At 40.3% G+C, this 23,977-nt stretch overlaps 1 protein-coding gene across 1 annotated transcript in view; it reads right to left on the minus strand.

Moving 5' to 3' along the window:
* ptprt (protein tyrosine phosphatase receptor type T) overlaps window positions 1–1,805 on the minus strand; it is a 197,901-nt gene extending 196,096 nt beyond the window's left edge. Inside the window, exon 1 of the mRNA XM_034533285.1 lies at window positions 1,718–1,805. Within this exon, the coding sequence (XP_034389176.1) occupies window positions 1,718–1,805 (88 nt within the window). The remainder of the gene's footprint in view (window positions 1–1,717) is intronic.
* Window positions 1,806–23,977: the final 22,172 nt, after the last annotated feature.

The raw sequence follows: 23,977 nt of genomic DNA on the forward strand, positions 1-23,977 counted from the left end.
ATTATTACTAAGATAATTATACTTATTATTATTATAATAATTATTATTACTATTATAATTATACTTATTATTATCATTATACTTATTATTATACTTATTATTATTATAATTATTATTACTATTATAATTATACTTATTATTATAATTATTATTACTATTATAATTATTATTATTATTATACTTAATGAAGAGAACACCATTATTATAGGTATTATTCTACTTAAAATAAAATAAATACTAATACGGCTAATTAAATAAAAGCAAATCTAATGACAACAACGATAATAACAATAAATATAATAATAATAATAATAATAATAATCAAAGCATTCAAAACCGTCCACTGCTTTGCGCTCACACGCAGTCCGCGCGCACCGGAGACCCTCACGGAGCAAAACCTCCGTGAGGGTCCAGACTGAAGCTCAGACCCGCTGCCATCCTCTTCATCATCTTCATCTTCATCATCATCTTCATCATCAAACTATCGCTGATATGAAACCGACAGAATTATTGACAGAAACAGGAGCGTTCCTCTCGCGCACAGATCACGAATAATTATTAATTATGAATTCTCTTCCACAACAGAACACGAGCTCGAAGCGGACTTCAGAACCCACAAACCCCTGTGCAGGTCTTGATTCCGGACCCTAAAGAAACCCCACAAACCCCCGTGCAGGTCTTGATTCCGGACCCTAAAGAAACCCCACAAACCCCCGTGCAGGTCTTGATTCCGGACCCTAAAGAAACCCCACAAACCCCCGTGCAGGTCTTGATTCCGGACCCTAAAGAAACCCCACAAACCCCCGTGCAGGTCTTGATTCCGGACCCTAAAGAAACCCCACAAACCCCCGTGCAGGTCTTGATTCCGGACCCTAAAGAAACCCCACAAACCCCCGTGCAGGTCTTGATTCCGGACCCTAAAGAAACCCCACAAACCCCCGTGCAGGTCTTGATTCCGGACCCTAAAGAAACCCCACAAACCCCCGTGCAGGTCTTGATTCCGGACCCTAAAGAAACCCCACAAACCCCCGTGCAGGTCTTGATTCCGGACCCTAAAGAAACCCCACAAACCCCGTGCAGGTCTTGATTCCGGACCCTAAAGAAACCCCACAAAGCACCGTGCAGGTCTTGATTCCGGACTCTAAAGACCCCCCACAAAGCAACTTGCAGGTCTTGATTCCGGACTCTAAAGACCCCCCACAAAGCAACTTGCAGGTCTTGATTCCGGACTCTAAAGACCCCCCACAAAGCACCGTGCAGGTCTTGATTCCGGACTCTAAAGACCCCCCACAAAGCAACTTGCAGGTCTTGATTCCGGACTCTAAAGACCCCCCACAAAGCAACTTGCAGGTCTTGATTCCGGACTCTAAAGACCCCCACAAAGCACCGTGCCGGTCTTGATTCCGGACTCTAAAGACCCCCCACAAAGCACCGTGCCGGTCTTGATTCCGGACTCTAAAGACCCCCCACAAAGCACCGTGCCGGTCTTGATTCCGGACTCTAAAGACTCCCCACAAAGCACCGTGCCGGTCTTGATTCCGGACTCTAAAGACCCCCACAAAGCACCGTGCCGGTCTTGATTCCGGACTCTAAAGACCCCCCACAAAGCACCGTGCCGGTCTTGATTCCGGACTCTAAAGACCCCCCACAAAGCACCGTGCCGGTCTTGATTCCGGACTCTAAAGACCCCCCACTGTAAAGGACCAAAGCTGCGTACCTGGGAAGAATTGTCCAGCAGTAAATCCTAAAAGTAGAAAGTGGAGGACCGCCGCGGACAGGACGGGACGGGGACTCCGTGGATCCATGTCTGCTCCTCTTGTTGCTCCGCCGTGCTGGGTCCGGTACTGGGTCCCGTGCTGGGTCCCGTACTGGGTCTCGTGCTGGGTCCCGTGCTGGGTCCCGTACTGGGTCTCGCGCTCAGGTCGGGACACGATCCGTGCCAAGTTGGAGACCGGTGAACCGGAGCTGTCCTCTTCCCTCCGTCTCTCTGCCTGTGAGTGCGTGACTGTGCGCGCGCGCGTGCATGTGCCAGAGAGCGTGTGAGAGGTGCAGTGTGTGTGCGCGCGCTCAGACGGTCTCTGACAGACTGAGGATGAGTTTGAGAGGAGCGCAGAGCACCGGGGCCAGACCGCCGCGCGCACTCTTTCCGCTCTGGAGTTTCAAAATAAGACACAAATATAATTCAATGTCTCCTCACATAACTCAATGTCTCCTCATATAACTCAATGTTTCCTCACATAACTCAATGTCTCCTCATATAACTCAATGTCTCCTCCTCATATAACTCAATGTCTCCTCATATAACTCAATGTCTCCTCATATAACTCAATGTCTCCTCACATAACTCAAAGTCTCCTCATATAACTCAATGTTTCCTCATATAACTCAATGTTTCCTCATATAACTCAATGTCTCCTCCTCATATAACTCAATGTCTCCTCATATAACTCAATGTCTCCTCATATAACTCAATGTCTCCTCCTCATATAACTCAATGTCTCCTCATTTAACTCAATGTCTCCTCACATAACTCAATGTCTCCTCATATAACTCAATGTCTCCTCATATAACTCAATGTCTCCTCATATAACTCAATGTCTCCTCATATAACTCAATGTCTCCTCCTCATATAACTCAATGTTTCCTCATTTAACTCAATGTCTCCTCATATAACTCAATGTCTCCTCCTCATATAACTCAATGTCTCCTCATTTAACTCAATGTCTCCTCATATAACTCAATGTTTCCTCATATAACTCAATGTCTCCTCATATAACTCAATGTCTCCTCACATAACTCAATGTCTCCTCATTTAACTCAATGTCTCCTCATTTAACTCAATGTCTCCTCCTCATATAACTCAATGTCTTCTCATTTAACTCAATGTCTCCTCCTCATATAACTCAATGTCTTCTCATATAACTCAATGTCTCCTCATTTAACTCAATGTCTCCTCCTCATATAACTCAATGTCTCCTCACATAAGTCAATGTTTCCTCATATAACTCAATGTCTCCTCACATAACTCAATGTTTCCTCATATAACTCAATGTCTCCTCATTTAACTCAATGTCTCCTCCTCATATAACTCAATGTCTCCTCACATAACTCAATGTCTCCTCACATAACTCAATGTCTCCTCATATAACTCAATGTCTCCTCATATAACTCAATGTCTCCTCATTTAACTCAATTTCTCCTCATAACTTAATGTTTCCTCATATAACTCAATGTCTCCTCATTTAACTCAATGTCTCCTCATATAACTCAATGTCTCCTCATTTAACTCAATGTCTCCTCATATAACTCAATGTCTCCTCCTCATATAACTCAATGTCTCCTCATATAACTTAATGTTTCCTCATATAACTCAATGTCTCCTCATATAACTCAATGTCTCCTCATTTAACTCAATGTCTCCTCATATAACTCAATGTCTCCTCCTCATATAACTTAATGTCTCCTCATATAACTCAATGTCTCCTCATTTAACTCAATGTCTCCTCATTTAACTCAATGTCTCCTCATATAACTTAATGTTTCCTCATATAACTCAATGTTTCCTCATATAACTCAATGTCTCCTCATATAACTTAATGTTTCCTCATATAACTCAATGTTTCCTCATATAACTCAATGTCTCCTCATATAACTCAATGTCTCCTCATATAACTTAATGTTTCCTCATATAACTCAATGTCTCCTCATATAACTCAATGTTTCCTCATATAACTCAATGTCTCCTCATATAACTTAATGTTTCCTCATATAACTCAATGTCTCCTCATATAACTCAATGTCTCCTCATATAACTTAATGTTTCCTCATATAACTCAATGTCTCCTCATATAACTCAATGTCTCCTCATATAACTCAATGTCTCCTCATATAACTCAGTCTCCTCCTCATTTAACTTCATGCTCTTATTTTGTAGGACCATCAGTCTTCGCTGATTCACGCGAGCTTGACTGCTGAAGGCCTTGGTTTATTTCCCCCGGGTCCTAGTGCCGGCCTGCTCCGCAAGCAGAGGATTCACACACCTGATCCCGTCTCGTGCGCCGTCTCTCTACTGAGAACCCTCTCAGGTGTCTCCGGTGAAAACAGTGGGAGGGTTGCACACTCAGCTGAATAATTAGGTGATAACTCAATCTTCATGATACGATATTGTAACGTTTCAGTACGTTTTACTTTAATTTAATTCAACAACTACATTGATGAAGCACTCTTAGCTAACACTGTTAGCTAAGAGTGCTTCATCAATGTAGACTACTGAGCCACACTGTTAGCCACACTGTAGCCTAACAGTGTGGCTAACAGTGTGGCTCAGTTTCATCAACTACAGTGTGACTGTCTTCTATAGACTACAGTCTGGTTGTCTTCTACAGACTACAGTGTGATGGTCTTCTACAGACTACAGTGTGATGGTCTTCTACAGACTACAGTGTGATGGTCTTCTATAGACTACAGTCTGGTTGTCTTCTACAGACTACAGTGTGATGGTCTTCTACAGACTACAGTGTGATGGTCTTCTACAGACTACAGTGTGATGGTCTTCTATAGACTACAGTCTGGTTGTCTTCTACAGACTACAGTGAGATGGTCTTCTACAGACTACAGTCTGGTTGTCTTCTACATACTACAGTGTGATGGTCTTCTACAGACTACAGTGTGATGGTCTTCTATAGACTACAGTCTGGTTGTCTTCTACATACTACAGTGAGATGGTCTTCTACAGACTACAGTCTGGTTGTCTTCTACAGACTACAGTGAGATGGTCTTCTACAGACTACAGTGTGATGGTCTTCTACAGACTACAGTGTGATGGTCTTCTATAGACTACAGTCTGGTTGTCTTCTACAGACAGCAGTGTGACTGTCTTCTACAGACTACAGTGTGACTGTCTTCTATAGACTACAGTCTGGTTGTCTTCTACAGACAGCAGTGTGACTCGTCTACAGACTTCAGTGAGATGGTCTTCTACAGACTACAGTGTGACTGTATTCTACAGACTACAGTGTGATGGTCTTCTATAGACTACAGTCTGGTTGTCTTCTACATACTACAGTGTGATGGTCTTCTACAGACTACAGTGTGATGGTCTTCTACAGACTACAGTGTGATGGCCTTCTATAGACTACAGTCTGGTTGTCTTCTACAGACTACAGTGAGATGGTCTTCTATAGACTACAGTCTGGTTGTCTTCTACAGACTACAGTGTGATGGTCTTCTATAGACTACAGTCTGGTTGTCTTCTACAGACTACAGTGAGATGGTCTTCTACAGACTACAATGTGATGGTCTTCTACAGACTACAGTGTGATGGTCTTCTATAGACTACAGTATGGTTGTCTTCTACAGACAGCAGTGTGACTGTCTTCTACAGACTACAGTGTGACTATCTTCTATAGACTACAGTCTGGTTGTCTTCTACAGACAGCAGTGTGACTGTCTTCTACAGACTACAGTGTGACTATCTTCTATAGACTACAGTCTGGTTGTCTTCTACAGACAGCAGTGTGACTCTTCTACAGACTTCAGTGAGATGGTCTTCTACAGACTACAGTGTGACTGTATTCTACAGACTACAGTGTGATGGTCTTCTATAGACTACAGTCTGGTTGTCTTCTACAGACTACAGTGAGATAGTCTTCTACAGACTACAGTGTGATGGTCTTCTACAGACTACAGTCTGGTTGTCTTCTACAGACTCCAGTGAGATGGTCTTCTACAGACTACAGTCTGGTTGTCTTCTACAGACTACAGTGAGATGGTCTTCTACAGACTACAGTGTGATGGTCTTCTATAGACTACAGTCTGGTTGTCTTCTACAGACTACAGTGAGATGGTCTTCTACAGACTACAGTCTAGTTGTGTTCTACAGACTACAGTGTGATGGTCTTCTATAGACTACAGTCTGGTTGTCTTCTACAGACTACAGTGAGATGGTCTTCTACAGACTACAGTCTGATGGTCTTCTACAGACTACAGTCTGGTTGTCTTCTACATACTCCAGTGAGATGGTCTTCTACAGACTACAGTCTGGTTGTCTTCTACAGACTACAGTGAGATGGTCTTCTACAGACTCCAGTGAGATGGTCTTCTACAGACTACAGCCTGGTTGTGTTCTACAGACTACAGTGTGATGGTCTTCTACAGACTACAGTGTGATGGTCTTCTACAGACTACAGTGTGATGGTCTTCTATAGACTACAGTCTGGTTGTCTTCTACAGACTACAGTGTGATGGTCTTCTACAGACTACAGTGTGATGGTCTTCTATAGACTACAGTCTGGTTGTCTTCTACAGACTACAGTGTGATGGTCTTCTACAGACTACAGTGAGATTGTCTTCTACAGACTACAGTCTGGTTGTGTTCTACAGACTACAGTGTGATGGTCTTCTATAGACTACAGTCTGGTTGTCTTCTACAGACTACAGCCTGGTTGTGTTCTACAGACTACACAGAGTAATAATAGAACATTGGATTTCTATTACTATGAAAATATGATTAAAATGTGCAGTATGTAATATCCATATGAAGAAGGTCAGTTTCTGGCTCCTTTACGTCACTATTACTTGTTTTACTGCCACACAGCCAGAGTCTGCGTATGAAGAAGCATAACTCAGGTAAAAGTATTAAGTATTAACCGGACAATACGTGTTCAATAAAAACCAGAAGCTGCAGAGTCCACGTGAAGACCTTCACTCAGATGTTCAGTTGGCTTGAAACGGTTTCAGAGATGCTGATTCATCATCGGAGGCTGGTGCGTGTTCCTTTATATCATATATCATATATCATATATCATCAAGGAGTAGACTGATTGTTAAATGTCCCCCATGCGTCACCACGTCACTAACAAAGCGTGTCTGACGCATCGAGCAGGGAAACATATGAAATATGCTCTCTACACTTTGAATATGTGAGATCAGATGCATAACAATCAAACTGCAGTACGTAAATTATGATGCATTAGTTCCTAATATTAAACTTATCAAGTCATTTTTCTGGCTTGTAGTATTTTCTAGCAGAACGCCTCGGCTCCCTCACGCTCACTCTTCCCCCCATTATGTATTTTTATGCTGACAGCTGATGAATATTTACATTATTTAGTGATGAAAAAATCAATTTCTCATTAACATGAGGGCGTGTTTGTCCATGCCGATATTATGCGTATCCTCCTCACCTCTGCATCATCACTTATTTATTATAAATCAATGACGCACAGTGGAGGAGTTGTTCTGGTGTTTTCTGGTTTATTCTTCTAGATTCTTCTATTGTCTGAACAATAAATGATTTATTCAACTCACAATATTTACACCTCGACTTCTGCTTTAGTGAATCCAATTCATTAGTGAGCTGCGGTTAAAAGGTCCAAAGACTGCCACACACACACACACGCACACACACACACACGCACACACACACATATACACACACACATATAGACACCCACACACACACCTATACATACACCCACACACACACACATACACACACACAGACGCACACACACACACATATACACACACACCCACACACACACACCTATACACACACCTACACACACACATATAGACACCCACACACACACCTATACATACACCCACACACACACATATAGACACACACACCCACACACTTATACATACACACACACACACACATATAGACACACACATAGACACACACACATATAGACACACACACATATACACACACACACACACATGGACACACACCCACACACACACATATAGACACACACACACACACATATAGACACACACACACACACCTATACATACACCCACACACACACATATAGACACACACACCCACACACTTATACATACACACACACACACATATAGACACACACATAGACACACACACATATAGACACACACACATATACACACACACACACACATGGACACACACCCACACACACACATATAGACACACACACACACACATATAGACACACACACACACACACATATATAGACACACACACACATATACACACACACATGGACACCCACCCACACACACACATATAGACACACACACACACACATATATAGACACACACACACATATACACACACACATGGACACACACCCACACACACACATATAGACACACACACACACACACATATAGACACACACACACATATACACACACACATGGACACACACCCACACACACACATATAGACACACACACACACACCTATCACATCAGAGACACATCAGGGGTCGCTACCAATCAGAACTAACATCAAGTCTGCAAGCCGGCCCACCTGAGGTGTGCATTGTGTATTTTAGTGTATCTCTGTCTGCTTGGCTGTGTGTGTGCGTGTGCATGTGTGTGTCTGTCTGCGTGAGTGTGTGTGTGTGAATATGAATTTATATTAATGTGTAAGAAGCCACATGACTCTGAGCTTCTGAATCTGAATTTGGTGCGATGGAAATCAGAGGGGCCCGAAGCATGTCCACGCAGCGTGGCACACATAATTATGTTATTAAGGATGGTTTGAATGGGGAAACACACAGCGTGAAGACGGGCCAGCTGTGTGTGTTCGGCCCACTTATTGAACATGGATATGAAGTGGTGATAATGATGTGACGCCTCAGCTCCGAGCATCCAGCACCATGCATCACAGGTGACATCAGAGGAGTGGAAACACATGTAATGATATACATATGTGGATATATAGAGATACATATGTGGATATATAGAGATACATATGTGGATATATAGAGATACATATGTGGATATATAGAGATACATATGTGGATACATAGAGATACATATGTGGTTATATACGTATGTGGATATATAGAGATACATATGTGGATATATAGAGATACATATGTGGTTATATACATATGTGGATATATAGAGATACATATGTGGATACATAGAGATACATATGTGGATATATAGAGATACATATGTGGTGATATACGTATGTGGATATATAGAGATACATATGTGGATATATAGAGATACATATGTGGTGATATACGTATGTGGATATATAGAGATACATATGTGGATATATAGAAATACATATGTGGTGATATACGTATGTGGATACATAGAGATACATATGTGGTTATATAGAGATACATATGTGGATACATAGAGATACATATGTGGATATATAGAGATACATATGTGGATACATAGAGATACATATGTGGATATATAGAGATACATATGTGGATACATAGAGATACATATGTGGTTATATACATATGTGGTTATATAGAGATACATATGTGGTTATATACATATGTGGTTATATACATATGTGGTTATATACATATGTGGTGATATACGTATGTGGATATATAGAGATACATATGTGGATATATAGAGATACATATGTGGTGATATACGTATGTGGATATATAGAGATACATATGTGGATATATAGAAATACATATGTGGTGATATACGTATGTGGATACATAGAGATACATATGTGGTTATATAGAGATACATATGTGGATACATAGAGATACATATGTGGATATATAGAGATACATATGTGGATACATAGAGATACATATGTGGATATATAGAGATACATATGTGGATACATAGAGATACATATGTGGTTATATACATATGTGGTTATATAGAGATACATATGTGGTTATATAGAGATACATATGTGGATATATAGAGATACATATGTGGATATATAGAGATACATATGTGGATATATAGAGATACATATGTGCTTACTGTCACTACATATGTGGTTATATAGAGATACATATGTGGTTATATACATATGTGGTTATATACATATGTGGTTATATACATATGTGGTTATATACATATGTGGATATATAGAGATACATATGTGGATATATAGAGATACGTATGTGGTTATATAGAGATACATATGTGGTTATATAGAGATACATATGTGGTTATATAGAGATACATATGTGGATATATAGAGATACATATGTGGTTATATACATATGTGGATATATAGAGATACATATGTGGTTATATACATATGTGGATATATAGAGATACATATGTGGTTATATACATATGTGGATATATAGAGATACATATGTGGTTATATACGTATGTGGATATATAGAGATACATATGTGGATATATAAAGATACATATGTGGTTATATAGAGATACATATGTGGATATATAGAGATACATATGTGGTTATATACATATGTGGATATATAGAGATACATATGTGGATATATACGTATGTGGATATATAGAGATACATATGTGGATAGTAGATTTATGTATATATGGTACACATGATGGTGTCGGCCTGTCAATCACCTTGTAGCCCCGCCCACCTTGTAGCCCCGCCCTAAAGCATACTCTACTTATCATCCTGCCGTACCGAAGAAGAAAAAAACTTGTTATATTTTTATCCTTGAAGCACAAAAACATATTTAATATTCATATGCACCTAAGAAACAATTAACGATTAAGTGTCCCCAGATGGGAGGTAATTCCCCACGGTGTGACTAAGAGAACACACACGCACACACACACACACACTCTTGCGTGTCCAGACGCCCATGCAGTATCTCAGTATGCTGTAAAGCATGAAGGTCTACATCAGTACTCTGTCCACAGCTGACTTTGTTATGTCCTGTGAGTGTGTGTGTGTGTGTGTGTGTGTGTGTGTGTGTGTGTGTGTGTGTGTGTGTGTGTGGTCTCACAGTCACATCGTGGACACACATCAAGGTTAACCTTCCTTCAGGAGGATGAGCGACACATCTTCATCACAATTACACGTTAGTGATTTCATCGTTCATGTTTTTCTTCGATGTGCAGCTTCGACTCGTCTCTCTGCTGAGAGACTTAAAACCTGTCTCCTAGCAACAGTCAACGTTAACCACGATCACAAACTCCAACTAGGAACTTCAGAAACAAAGCTAACCGCTAACTTCAGAGGCAGAGGAGTCCGTGGTGAGGCATTCAAGTGCTATTCATGGCGATACCAGAAAACCGTAGATGGATTCTGTTAGCACTGTTAGCTCTGTTAACACTGCCAGCACTTTTAGCAGTGTCAGCACTGTTACCTCTGTTACCTCTGTTATCACTGTTATCACTGTTACCTCTGTTATCACTGTTATCACTGTTATCACTGTTACCTCTGTTATCACCGTTATTACTGTTACCTCTGTTATCACTGTTATCACTGTTACCTCTGTTATCACTGTTACCTCTGTTATCACTGTTACCTCTGTTATCACTGTTACCTCTGTTACCTCTGTTATCACTGTTACCTCTGTTACCTCTGTTACCTCTGTTATCACTGTTATTACTGTTACCACTGTTACCTCTGTTACCACTGTTACCTCTGTTACCTCTGTTATCACTGTTACCTCTGTTATCACTGTTATCACTGTTACCTCTGTTATCACTGTTACCTCTGTTATCACTGTTATCACTGTTACCTCTGTTATCACTGTTACCTCTGTTACCTCTGTTATCACTGTTATTACTGTTACCTCTGTTATCACTGTTACCTCTGTTATCACTGTTACCTCTGTTATCACTGTTACCTCTGTTACCTCTGTTATCACTGTTATTACTGTTACCTCTGTTATCACTGTTACCTCTGTTATCACTGTTATTACTGTTACCTCTGTTATCACTGTTATTACTGTTACCTCTGTTATCACTGTTACCTCTGTTATCACTGTTACCTCTGTTATCACTGTTATCACTGTTACCTCTGTTATCACTGTTACCTCTGTTACCTCTGTTATCACTGTTATCACTGTTATCACTGTTACCTCTGTTATCACTGTTATCACTGTTATCACTGTTACCTCTGTTATCACTGTTATCACTGTTACCTCTGTTACCACTGTTACCTCTGTTATCACTGTTATCACTGTTACCTCTGTTATCACTGTTACCTCTGTTATCACTGTTATCACTGTTACCTCTGTTACCTCTGTTATCACTGTTATCACTGTTATCACTGTTACCTCTGTTATCTCTGTTACCTCTGTTATCACTGTTATCACTGTTATCACCGTTATTACTGTTACCTCTGTTATCACTGTTACCTCTGTTATCACTGTTATCACTGTTACCTCTGTTATCACTGTTATCACTGTTACCTCTGTTATCACTGTTACCTCTGTTACCTCTGTTATCACTGTTACCTCTGTTATCACTGTTATCACTGTTACCTCTGTTATCACTGTTACATCTGTTATCACTGTTATCACTGTTACCTCTGTTATCACTGTTATTACTGTTACCTCTGTTATCACTGTTACCTCTGTTATCACTGTTATCACTGTTACCTCTGTTATCACTGTTACCTCTGTTACCTCTGTTATCACTGTTACCTCTGTTACCTCTGTTATCACTGTTACATCTGTTATCACTGTTACCTCTGTTATCACTGTTATCACTGTTACCTCTGTTATCACTGTTACCTCTGTTACCTCTGTTATCACTGTTACCTCTGTTATCACTGTTACATCTGTTATCACTGTTATCACTGTTACCTCTGTTATCACTGTTACCTCTGTTACCTCTGTTATCACTGTTACCTCTGTTACCTCTGTTATCACTGTTGCCTCTGTTACCTCTGTTATCACTGTTACCTCTGTTATCACTGTTATCACTGTTACCTCTGTTACCTCTGTTATCACTGTTACCTCTGTTATCACTGTTACCTCTTATTATCACTGTTATCACTGTTACCTCTGTTATCACTGTTACCTCTGTTATCACTGTTACCTCTTATTATCACTGTTATCACTGTTACCTCTGTTATCACTGTTATCACTGTTACCTCTGTTACCACTGTTTCCTCTGTTATCACTGTTGCCTCTGTTACCTCTGTTATCACTGTTACCTCTGTTATCACTGTTATCACTGTTACCTCTGTTACCACTGTTACCTCTGTTATCACTGTTACCTCTGTTATCACTGTTACCTCTTATTATCACTGTTAGCACTGTTTCCTTAGTTAGAACTGTTAGCTATGTTAGTACTGTTACCTTTGTTAGCAGTTTCCTCTTTTAGCACTGTTAGCACTGTCAGCTCTGGCATCCACATGAGAGCCGTCTCATCTTCTGGTGGAGGTGCTGCTGGCGTCCGCGATGGGGGAGGGGTACCTTCTTCATTTAATGGCAGGAACCACCTGAAACCGAAACTGCTGCATTTACCAAAATAGAAGTATGGGACAAAGTGCTGGAATGAACCAGTAAACCGGACCCGACAACACAACATCTGCTGCAGGACCGGCCTGATGGGGGATGAGTTCAGGATCAACAGAAACAGCTCCCTAATTTTAGATATCCAAGTGCACGTTAGCCCTTGCTGCCGTGGTGACGCTCAGCTATTTAGAGAGCGCAGCTTTGCTCCCCAAACAAGTGGAAAAGCTGCTTTCCTGAGAGGCCGCTCCATCATCTCCACCTCTCTCTCTCTCCATCTGTCCTCTCTGACATCTCTTTCTGTGTCTCATGCACAGCTCGGCTCCTTCAGGACCACGACCGTATAAAAGACAACACACAATTAACACACAATAAACATGCAAATAACAAACAAATAACACGCAATTAACACACAATTAACACATAACATGCAAATAACACACAATTTTCACACAAATATCACGCAATTAACACGGAAATAACACGCAAAATACACAATTAATCCACAAATAGCACACAAATAACACACAACATACAAATAACACATAACAAACAAAAAACAAACAAATAGCACACATAACATACATATAACACAATTAACACACGCGTAGCAGGCAAATAACACGCAAATAACTTCCTGAATTAAAAGATGTTTAGGCCGGTCTTAAAGAGTCCAGGGTCTGGGTTGCCCTCACGTGGTCAGGGAGACTGTCCCATAAGCAAAAGCCCGGTCTTAAAGAGTCCAGGGTCTGGGTTGCCCTCACGTGGTCAGGGAGACTGTCCCATAAGCAAAAGGCCGGTCTTAAAGAGTCCAGGGTCTGGGTTGCCCTCACGTGGTCAGGGAGACTGTCCCATAAGCAAAAGTCGGGTCTTAAAGAGTCCAGGGTCTGGGTTGCCCTCACGTGGTCAGGGAGACTGTCCCATAAGCAAAAGGCGGGTCTTAAAGAGTCCAGAGTCTGCGTTGCCCTCACGTGGTCAAGGAGACTGTCCCATAAGCAAAAGGCCGGTCTTAAAGAGTCCAGAGTCTGCGTTGCCCTCACGTGGTCAAGGAGACTGTCCCATAAGCGTGGCTCTGCCGAGCAAAGGGCCGGTCGCTCATGGTACCTGGAGCAATCACTAGGGGCCATCCTCGGGACCTGGTGCGGAGCTTGGTGTTGGGGACCCAGAGCTGCGAGCTGGTTGTGGATCTGAGGATGCGGGTGGAGGTTTAAGGAGTAATGGGTTCTTGTAGGTACGGAGGTGCATGTCCATTTATGCATTTATGGGTCAAACCTAACTCCCAGATTAGTGACTGGAGGAGAGGGGTATGACCTGACCGTCGAAGGTGAGATGACTTATGGAGGATGACTGAACCAGTGCCAACAAGGAGGGCTTCAGTGTTGCTCCTGTTTAACTGGAGAAAGTTGTTGCTCACCCACGCCTTTATCTCCAAGACAGGCGGTGAGACATGTGACTGCAGAGGGTTTGGGGTAGCTTTGATGTAAAGCTGTGTGTCGTCAGCATAACAGTGGACCGTCATCCTTTGTTTGCTGATGACACGGCCGAGGAGGAGCATGTAAATAATGAAGAAGATGGGGCCCCAGGATCGACCCTTGCGGAACACCATAGGAGACCGGAAGCAGTCTGGACTTCTTCCCAGTGAGACTTCTCAGTTCTGCCAGAAAGGTAGGACCAGAACCACTTGATTGCAGAGTCTGACGGTCCACTGGTGGTGAGGAGGCGCTCTGGGAGGAGTGTGCTCCACCGGGTCCAATGCAGCAGTCAGGTCCAGGAGGAAGAAAGATTCAGAACTACGAAACTAATAAAAAGTCCTGCGATCTTCCGGATGCTTCTTTGTGCTGTAGACGTTGGTGTCGTGAATTTAAAGGGTCGGTTAACCCAACATCATATTTTATCACTTGTTCCATCTCAGATATTTATTCCAGGTGCAGCTTTCTCTGTACGTCCAGCAGCTTATTTAAAGATAAAGAAGCTGGTTATCCTGCAGAGCAATACACAAACAACAAGTTCAATAACAACTGAAACACAAACAACATCTTTCATTGGGACGACTGCTGTGGAGGTTACATAGCATGCCAATACCTCGGCTTCGTTTATGGATATATATATATATATATATCAATACATTACCTTCAACTACAACTACAAACACAACTACACAATACGCCCTTGATACAAATATTATATTATTACCTCAATGATGTTACAGTGTGTTAGAGTCCCTTCATCTCCGTTATTTAACTTTAATGAACTACATTCATTCATAACTCTCTTACCTCGTGATGATGTGTCTCTGGTATTAAAGGATTCTTATCACTACGCCCAACAGCCATCAACACACACATTAAGTACACTTATACAACCACACACACATTAAGTACACGTATACACACACACATTAAGTACACGTATACACCCACACACACATTAAGTACACATGTACACACACATTAAGTACACATATACACCCACACACACATTAAGTACGCATGTACACACACACATTAAGTACACATATACACCCACATTAAGTACACATGTACACACACACATTAAGTACACATATACACACATTAAGTACACATGTACACACACACATTAAGTACACATATACAACCACACACACATTAAGTACACATGTACACACATTAAGTACACTTATACACACACATTAAGTACACTTCTATACAGATACACATTAACTACACGTACACACACATACATTAAGTACACATATACACACAGACATATTAAGTACACATGTAAACACACACATTAAGTACACATGTGCACACATTAAGTACACAAATTAAGTACACATATATACAGATACACATTAACTACACGTACACACACACACATTAAGTACACATGTACACACACACATTAAGTACACATGTACACACATTAAGTACACATATACACAGACACACATTAAGTACACATATATACAGATACACATTAACTACACATACACACATATACATTAAGTACACATGTACACACACAGACATATTAAGTACACATGTAAACACACACACATAAATTGAGTACACACACACATTTATCTACACATACACAGGTAGATGAGACTCGTGCATGTAACCACACAGACCAGCATGAAAACACATGCACACACTAGCATCATTAATATGCAGGAAAATAGACACACACACATTAAACTACATCCCACACACACACATACTGTGAGCTGTCCCTGGTCTTAGGTAGGATTTAATTAAAAGGTGTTAGATTTAATGACGCTGAAGTCATTGCTATCAGCCAACGCACACACACACAAATACACACACAGACACACACAAGTAGACTAATAAAGCAAATGTACATCTGAATAGTGCTGAAAATAAATATGTATGTATATATATACATATATATATATATATATATATATATATGTATATATATACACACACAGTCACAAAAAAACACTCATTTGGCAAAATTCATGGCTTGACAACAGGACACACTTAATGACATTCTGTTTACACACACACACACACAGTCTGTCCTGACCCAATGAACAGACAGAGAACAGACTTCAAGCTGTGTGTGTGTGTGTGTGACGACATACTTAATGACACAAATGTCCTGTCCTGACACTGATACTGACATTGACACACACACACACACACACACACACTTCCCACGGACTCAAAGTGGACACACACACCTCAAGGTGATGAGTCATACAGAGGAATCAGGTTAATACGACTGCTTATGTCTCCAGTGTCCTCTCACAAGGTTAGTTATGGGACTTTGTGTTTCTATTTTTCATATTGAAACTACAGACAATGAAGCCTTTGTTTCACCAGCGGCTGAAGCTCATAGTTAATTATAGAGTTTTATTATAGAGGGTTAATTATAGAGGGTTTATTATAGAGGGTTTATTATAGAGTTTTATTATAGAGGGTTAATTATAGAGGGTTTATCATAGAGTTTTATTATAGAGGGTTAATTATAGAGAGTTTTATTATAGAGGGTTAATTATAGAGGGTTTATTATAGAGTTTTATTATAGAGGGTTTATTATAGAGGATTTATTATAGAGGGTAAAATTATAGAGGGTTTATTATAGAGGGTTTATTATAGAGGGTTAATTATAGAGTTTTATTATAGAGGGTTTATTATAGAGGGTTTATTATAGAGTTTTATTATAGAGGGTTTATTATAGAGGATTTATTATAGAGGGTAAAATTATAGAGGGTTTATTATAGAGGGTTTATTATAGAGGGTTAATTATAGAGTTTTATTATAGAGGGTTTATTATAGAGGGTTTATTATAGAGTTTTATTATAGAGGGTTTATTGTAGAGGATTTATTATAGAGAGTTAATTATAGAGGGTTTATTATAGATGGTTTATTATAGAGGGTTTATTATAGAGTTTTATTATAGAGGGTTTATTATAGAGGGTTTATTATAGAGTTTTATTATAGAGGGTTAATTATAGAGGGTTTATTATAGAGGGTTAATTATAGTTTTATTATAGAGGGTTTATTATAGAGGATTTATTATAGAGAGTTAATTATAGAGGGTTTATTATAGAGTTTTATTATAGAGGGTTAATTATAGAGTTTTATTATAGAGGGTTAATTATAGAGGGTTAATTATAGAGGGTTAATTATAGAGGGTTAATTATAGAGTTTTATTATAGAGGGTTAATTATAGAGGGTTTATTATAGAGTTTTATTATAGAGGGTTTATTATAGAGGGTTTATTATAGAGTTTATTATAGAGTTGTATTATAGAGGGTTAATTATAGAGGGTTTATTATAGAGTTTTATTATAGAGGGTTTATTATAGAGGGTTTATTATAGAGGATTTATTATAGAGAGTTAATTATAGAGGGTTTATTATAGAGTTTTATTATAGAGGGTTAATTATAGAGGGTTTATTATAGAGGGTTAAGTATAGAGTTTTATTATAGAGGGTTAATTATAGAGGGTTTATTATAGAGGGTTAATTATAGAGAGTTTATTATAGAGTTTTATTATAGAGGGTTAATTATAGAGAGTTTATTATAGAGTTTTATTATAGAGGGTTAATTATAGAGGGTTTATTATAGAGTTTTATTATAGAGGGTTTATTATAGAGGGTTAATTATAGAGGGTTTATTATAGAGTTTTATTATAGAGGGTTAATTATAGAGGGTTTATTATAGATGGTTTATTATAGTTTTATTATAGAGGGTTAATTATAGAGAGTTTATTATAGAGTTTTATTATAGAGGGTTAATTATAGAGGGTTTATTATAGAGTTTTATTATAGAGGGTTAATTATAGAGGGTTTATTATAGAGGGTTTATTATAGAGGGTTTATTATAGAGTTTTATTATAGAGGGTTAATTATAGAGGGTTTATTATAGAGTTTTATTATAGAGAGTTTATTATAGAGGGTTTATTATAGAGGGTTAATTATAGAGGGTTTATTATAGAGAGTTAATTATAGAGTTTTATTATAGAGGGTTAATTATAGAGAGTTTATTATAGAGTTTTATTATAGAGGGTTAATTATAGAGAGTTTATTATAGAGTTTTATTATAGAGGGTTAATTATAGAGGGTTTATTATAGAGTTTTATTATAGAGGGTTAATTATAGAGAGTTTATTATAGAGTTTTATTATAGAGGGTTAATTATAGAGGGTTTATTATAGAGTTTTATTATAGAGGGTTTATTATAGAGTTTTATTATAGAGGGTTTATTATAGAGGGTTAATTATAGAGGGTTTATTATAGAGTTTTATTATAGAGGGTTAATTATAGAGTTTATTATAGAGTTTTATTATAGAGGGTTTATTATAGAGGGTTTATTATAGAGAGTTTATTATAGAGGGTTAATTATAGAGTTTTATTATAGAGGGTTAATTATAGAGACTTTATTATAGAGGGTTTATTATAGATGGTTTATTATAGAGGGTTAATTATAGAGGGTTTATTATAGAGGGTTTATTATAGATGGTTTATTATAGAGGGTTTATTATAGAGAGTTTATTATAGAGGGTTTATTATAAAGGTTTCTTATTGAAGGGTTTCTTTAATCAGGCTTTCTGACGTGTTTATGATATTTTTTAGCTAATGTACTTCAAGACGTTTACTTCTAACCAACAGGAAGCATTTAAAGGCATAACATAATGAATTTGATCATATTGAGTAAATGGTTCAACAAAGATACGTCACCATGAGAAGCAGTGTGATGAATACAATAAAGGGGCACTATTAACAATGAATAGTCTGATCACCAATTTGAGATGGAGATGTTTTTAAGAGATTCTAGTTCAAGTCCTCTTGGATCTGAGTCATGGTCCTCGATGTGTCGCATACACATCGTTCTCACACACGAGGAACCACTCAACTCTTGGCCTTTCTTTACAAACGGTTTAAAGTGGAATATGAATATGGAACTATTCCTCTTCTCACACACACCAGGAACAACCGGCTTCCTGTTGCCAGCGGACACATCGCAACAGGAGCTGATTTAAGCTCCTTCAATTAGACCTGCTTAATGGACCACAGCTCCCCTTTAACACTGGACCTTAATAAGAGGACCAAGCCCCTCTAAGGCAGGACACCATTAGACCTCCGCTCTGCTGCAGGGACCCTCACTGTGAGGCTGATCTGCACATAATGTAGTCGAAGACGAGGCAGCCTGGTTGTTTTTGATACAAAGACTTCCCTGATGTATTAAGTAAGAAGTGGACGTAGTCATCGTCACGGCAACCTTTGGTTTGTGGACTGATGTTATGAGCATCCCCTGTTTTATGGTCTGTTTGACTCTAAATGACCATAATTTACTAAATGAACATCACGCTGTATTGAAGAAGACTTGAAACTAGAGATTGAGACCAAAAACTAATGTTTACAATGTTTACTGAGGGAATAAATCAAGAGAAGTAGAGTCATTTATATAGACTTCTATACAACCAGAGGAGTCGCCCCCTGGTGGTCAGGAGAGAGAATGCAGCTTTAACACATGAAGCATATACTTCTATACAACCAGAGGAGTCGCCCCCTGGTGGTCAGGAGAGAGAATGCAGCTTTAACACATGAAGCATAGACTTCTATACAACCAGAGGAGTCGCCCCCTGGTGTTCAGTAGAGAGAATGCAGCTTTAACACATGAAGCATAGACTTCTATACAACCAGAGGAGTCGCCCCTGGTGTTCAGTAGAGAGAATGCAGCTTTAACACATGAAGCATAGACTTCTATACAACCAGAGGAGTCGCCCCCTGGTGTTCAGGAGAGAGAATGCAGCTTTATACATGAAGCATAGACTTCTATACAACCAAAGGAGTCACCCCCTGGTGGTCAGTAGAGAGAATGCAGCTTTAACACATGAAGCATAGACTTCTATACAACCAGAGGAGTCGCCCCCTGGTGGACAGGAGAGAGAATGCAGCTTTAACACATGAAGCATAGACTTCTATACAACCAGAGGAGTCGCCCCCTGGTGGTCAGGAGAGAGAATGCAGCTTTAACACATGAAGCATAGACTTCTATACAACCAGAGGAGTCGCCCCCTGGTGGTCAGGAGAGAGAATGCAGCTTCAACACATGAAGCATAGGCTTCTATACAACCAGAGGAGTCGCCCCCTGGTGGTCAGGAGAGAGAATGCAGCTTCAACACATGAAGCATAGACTTCTATACAACCAGAGGAGTCGTCCCCTGGTGGTCATTAGAGAGAATGCAGCTTCAACACATGAAGCTTTGACTTCTATACAACCAGAGGAGTCGCCCCCTGGTGGTCAGGAGAGAGAATGCAGCTTCAACACATGAAGCATAGACTTCTATACAACCAGAGGAGTCATCCCCTGGTGGTCATTAGAGAGAATGCAGCTTCAACACATGAAGCTTTGACTTCTATACAACCAGAGGAGTCGCCCCCTGGTGGTCAGGAGAGAGAATGCAGCTTCAACACATGAAGCATAGACTTCTATACAACCAGAGGAGTCGCCCCCTGGTGGTCAGGAGAGAGAATGCAGCTTCAACACATGAACATTAAACCGTACAAACACATCCGACCAACTTGAAACAATCTAATTGAAACTTCAGAGTTCGGCAGCTGAACTTTCTCTCTGGAATTCTTCATCAGCAGAAGATTGAGGGTTCTGGATGAATATGTATCATGTTGCTCCATAATTAATAAGTGTAACCCACTGCTAATGAGAGGGTTAACTCATTTTAATGAATGACTCATGAATGACCATAAAGTATGAAGAGTATGTATTTTCACTCATACAGTATGTAAAGTATGTATATGCAGTGTTTCCCCGAGGTTTAGACGCTTCTATAGTTGGTGCTTTTGCCTAAAGTTAACATTTAAAGACGCTCGACAATTAAATGCAATTTTTTAACTAATTTTATGCAAGAAAAATCGAATTTATTTTCAATATAGCAATCACATAATATAATGGTAAACATGTACAAAATAAGCTTACATTGAGCTTGTCAAACAGATCAACAGAAATAAATGTTGCATGTTTAAATATATCTGTGTTTCCTACAATCATTGTTGTGGAAATTATTGTAAATAACTATTGTGAGGAATAATTAACATCGATATGTGATCAGACATATATTATTGTTATTATTATTATTAAAAGGTGATCTGTGCAACATTGTTATTCAGGAAGTTTATATCAAACAAGTCGCCCTTCGTATTATTTTGTACCCTTGAAGTAGCTCTTAGTCTCTAAAAGTCAGACATTTTGAGTTGTGTGTGATCTTTCCGTTCATTTGTGTGTATTTCTTGACTCTATAAACGTCGAACTCATGGAGCCGGCGCCCAGCCGGTGACCCCGACGTGCTCAAAGGACCCGCTTTAATTCACATTAAAAGACTTTTCTTTAGAAGCTCTTCTCTTCGTAATTACTAAGCAAAAACATCGTCATAAAAGCGGAACAATGAACCCAATTTAATTTCTGCCCCGCTCTGAAACACATTAACTATTTTTTGCACCTGCTTACTGACACACACACACACACACACACACACACTCACAAAAACACACTCACACACACAAACAAACACAGGAACACAAACACACTCTCACACAGACACACAGAAACACACTAATTGTATTCTCTCAGTTCATACTCTGATACTTTTACTTGTAACATAGTACATTTACACTGAAGTAAGAGATCAGAGTACTTCTTCCGCCACTTTAGGAGGTAATACTACGTTTGGAGGTCCAGAGGACCAGAGAGCGTCTCTGGATCCAGATCCTCTCCGTTCGACAGCAGAACAGGAAGCAGAACCCCGACCCAATCTTTACCAATCATTTATTTTGAATTATCTTGAGGTCATGAGGGCCAAGAGGGTCATGAGGGCCAAGAGAGCCATGAGCTTCATGAGGGCCAAGAGGGTCATGGGGGTTATGAGGGACATAAGGGTCATGAGGGCCAAGAGAGCCATGAGCTTCATGAGGGCCAAGAGGGTCATGGGGGTTATGAGGGACATGAGGGTCATGAGGGTCATGAGGGACATAAGGGTCATGAGGGCCAAGAGAGCCATGAGCTTCATGAGGGTCATGAGGGCCAAGAGGGTCATGGGGGTCATGTGGGACATAAGGATCATGAGGGTCATGAGGGACATAAGGGTCATGAGGGCCAAGAGAGCCATGAGCTTCATGAGGGCCAAGAGGGTCATGGGGGTTATGAGGGACATAAGGGTCATAAGGGTCATGAGGGCCAAGAGGGTCATGGGGGTTATGAGGGACATAAGGGTCATGAGGGACATAAGGGTCATGAGGGTCATGAGGGACATAAGGGTCATGAGGGTCATGAGGGACATAAGGGTCATGAGGGCCAAGAGAGCCATGAGCTTCATGAGGGACATGAGGGTCCTAAGGGCCACATGGGTCATGAGGGTCTCATCAAGCCAGAGGTCCAGGAGCTGGACCTGTATACTGGATCCTGGTGCACATTGTGGTTGCTAGTTTAGCTCGTTGTGGTCCTACTACCTCTGTTCCCTGAAGGTGGAGACCTCTCATGTCTATTTAGGTTGAACCCACCGAGTTGTTGGTTCATATCTCATAAAGATGGTGTTCTTTGCGCTCGAGATGTCATAACAGCTTACACGTTCCCCCACTGAGGGTTATTTTAACCGGTCCTCTGTAAATAACCTGGACCTCAGGCTCACTGCGGCTCAGACGGCCCACGTAGATCCACCACGTAGATCCACCACGTAGATCCACCACGCCTCGGCGTCTTCACCCGGTAATCTCTTTAGTGACCTGAGAAACCTCAGACTGTGGAACGCAAGCTGGAGGATATTTAGACTGATGGATTCAGGTGTGACGGTTCACTGTGAACCTGATTCACAATTAGAAGAGTCACAGGCGGCTTTCTGCAGAACCAGATATTAAGAAGAGGATCAACGTGAAATATTCTATCCGTTAAATCAGCTTCCGGCCTGCATCAGGTCTTCATTTACAGTCCTGAGGATCCAACATTCAGTCTCCTCTTAACGCATGAAGCTTCATGTCTGTTGATCCCCTTCCATCAGGACCGAGACCTCACGGGTCCATCAGGACCGAGACCTCACAGGTCCAAAGACCTCACGGTCCATCAGGACCGAGACCTCACAGGTCCATCAGGACCAAGACTTCACAGGTCCATCGGAACCGAGATCTCACGGTCCATCGGAACCAAGATCTCACGGTCCATCAGGACCAAGACCTCACGGTCCATCAGGACCATTACCTCACGGGCCATCAGGACCAAGACTTTACGGCCCCTCAGGACCGAGACCTC

The sequence above is a fragment of the Cyclopterus lumpus genome, chromosome 5 (genome assembly GCF_009769545.1).
Source record: "Cyclopterus lumpus isolate fCycLum1 chromosome 5, fCycLum1.pri, whole genome shotgun sequence".
NCBI lineage: Eukaryota > Metazoa > Chordata > Actinopteri > Perciformes > Cyclopteridae > Cyclopterus > Cyclopterus lumpus.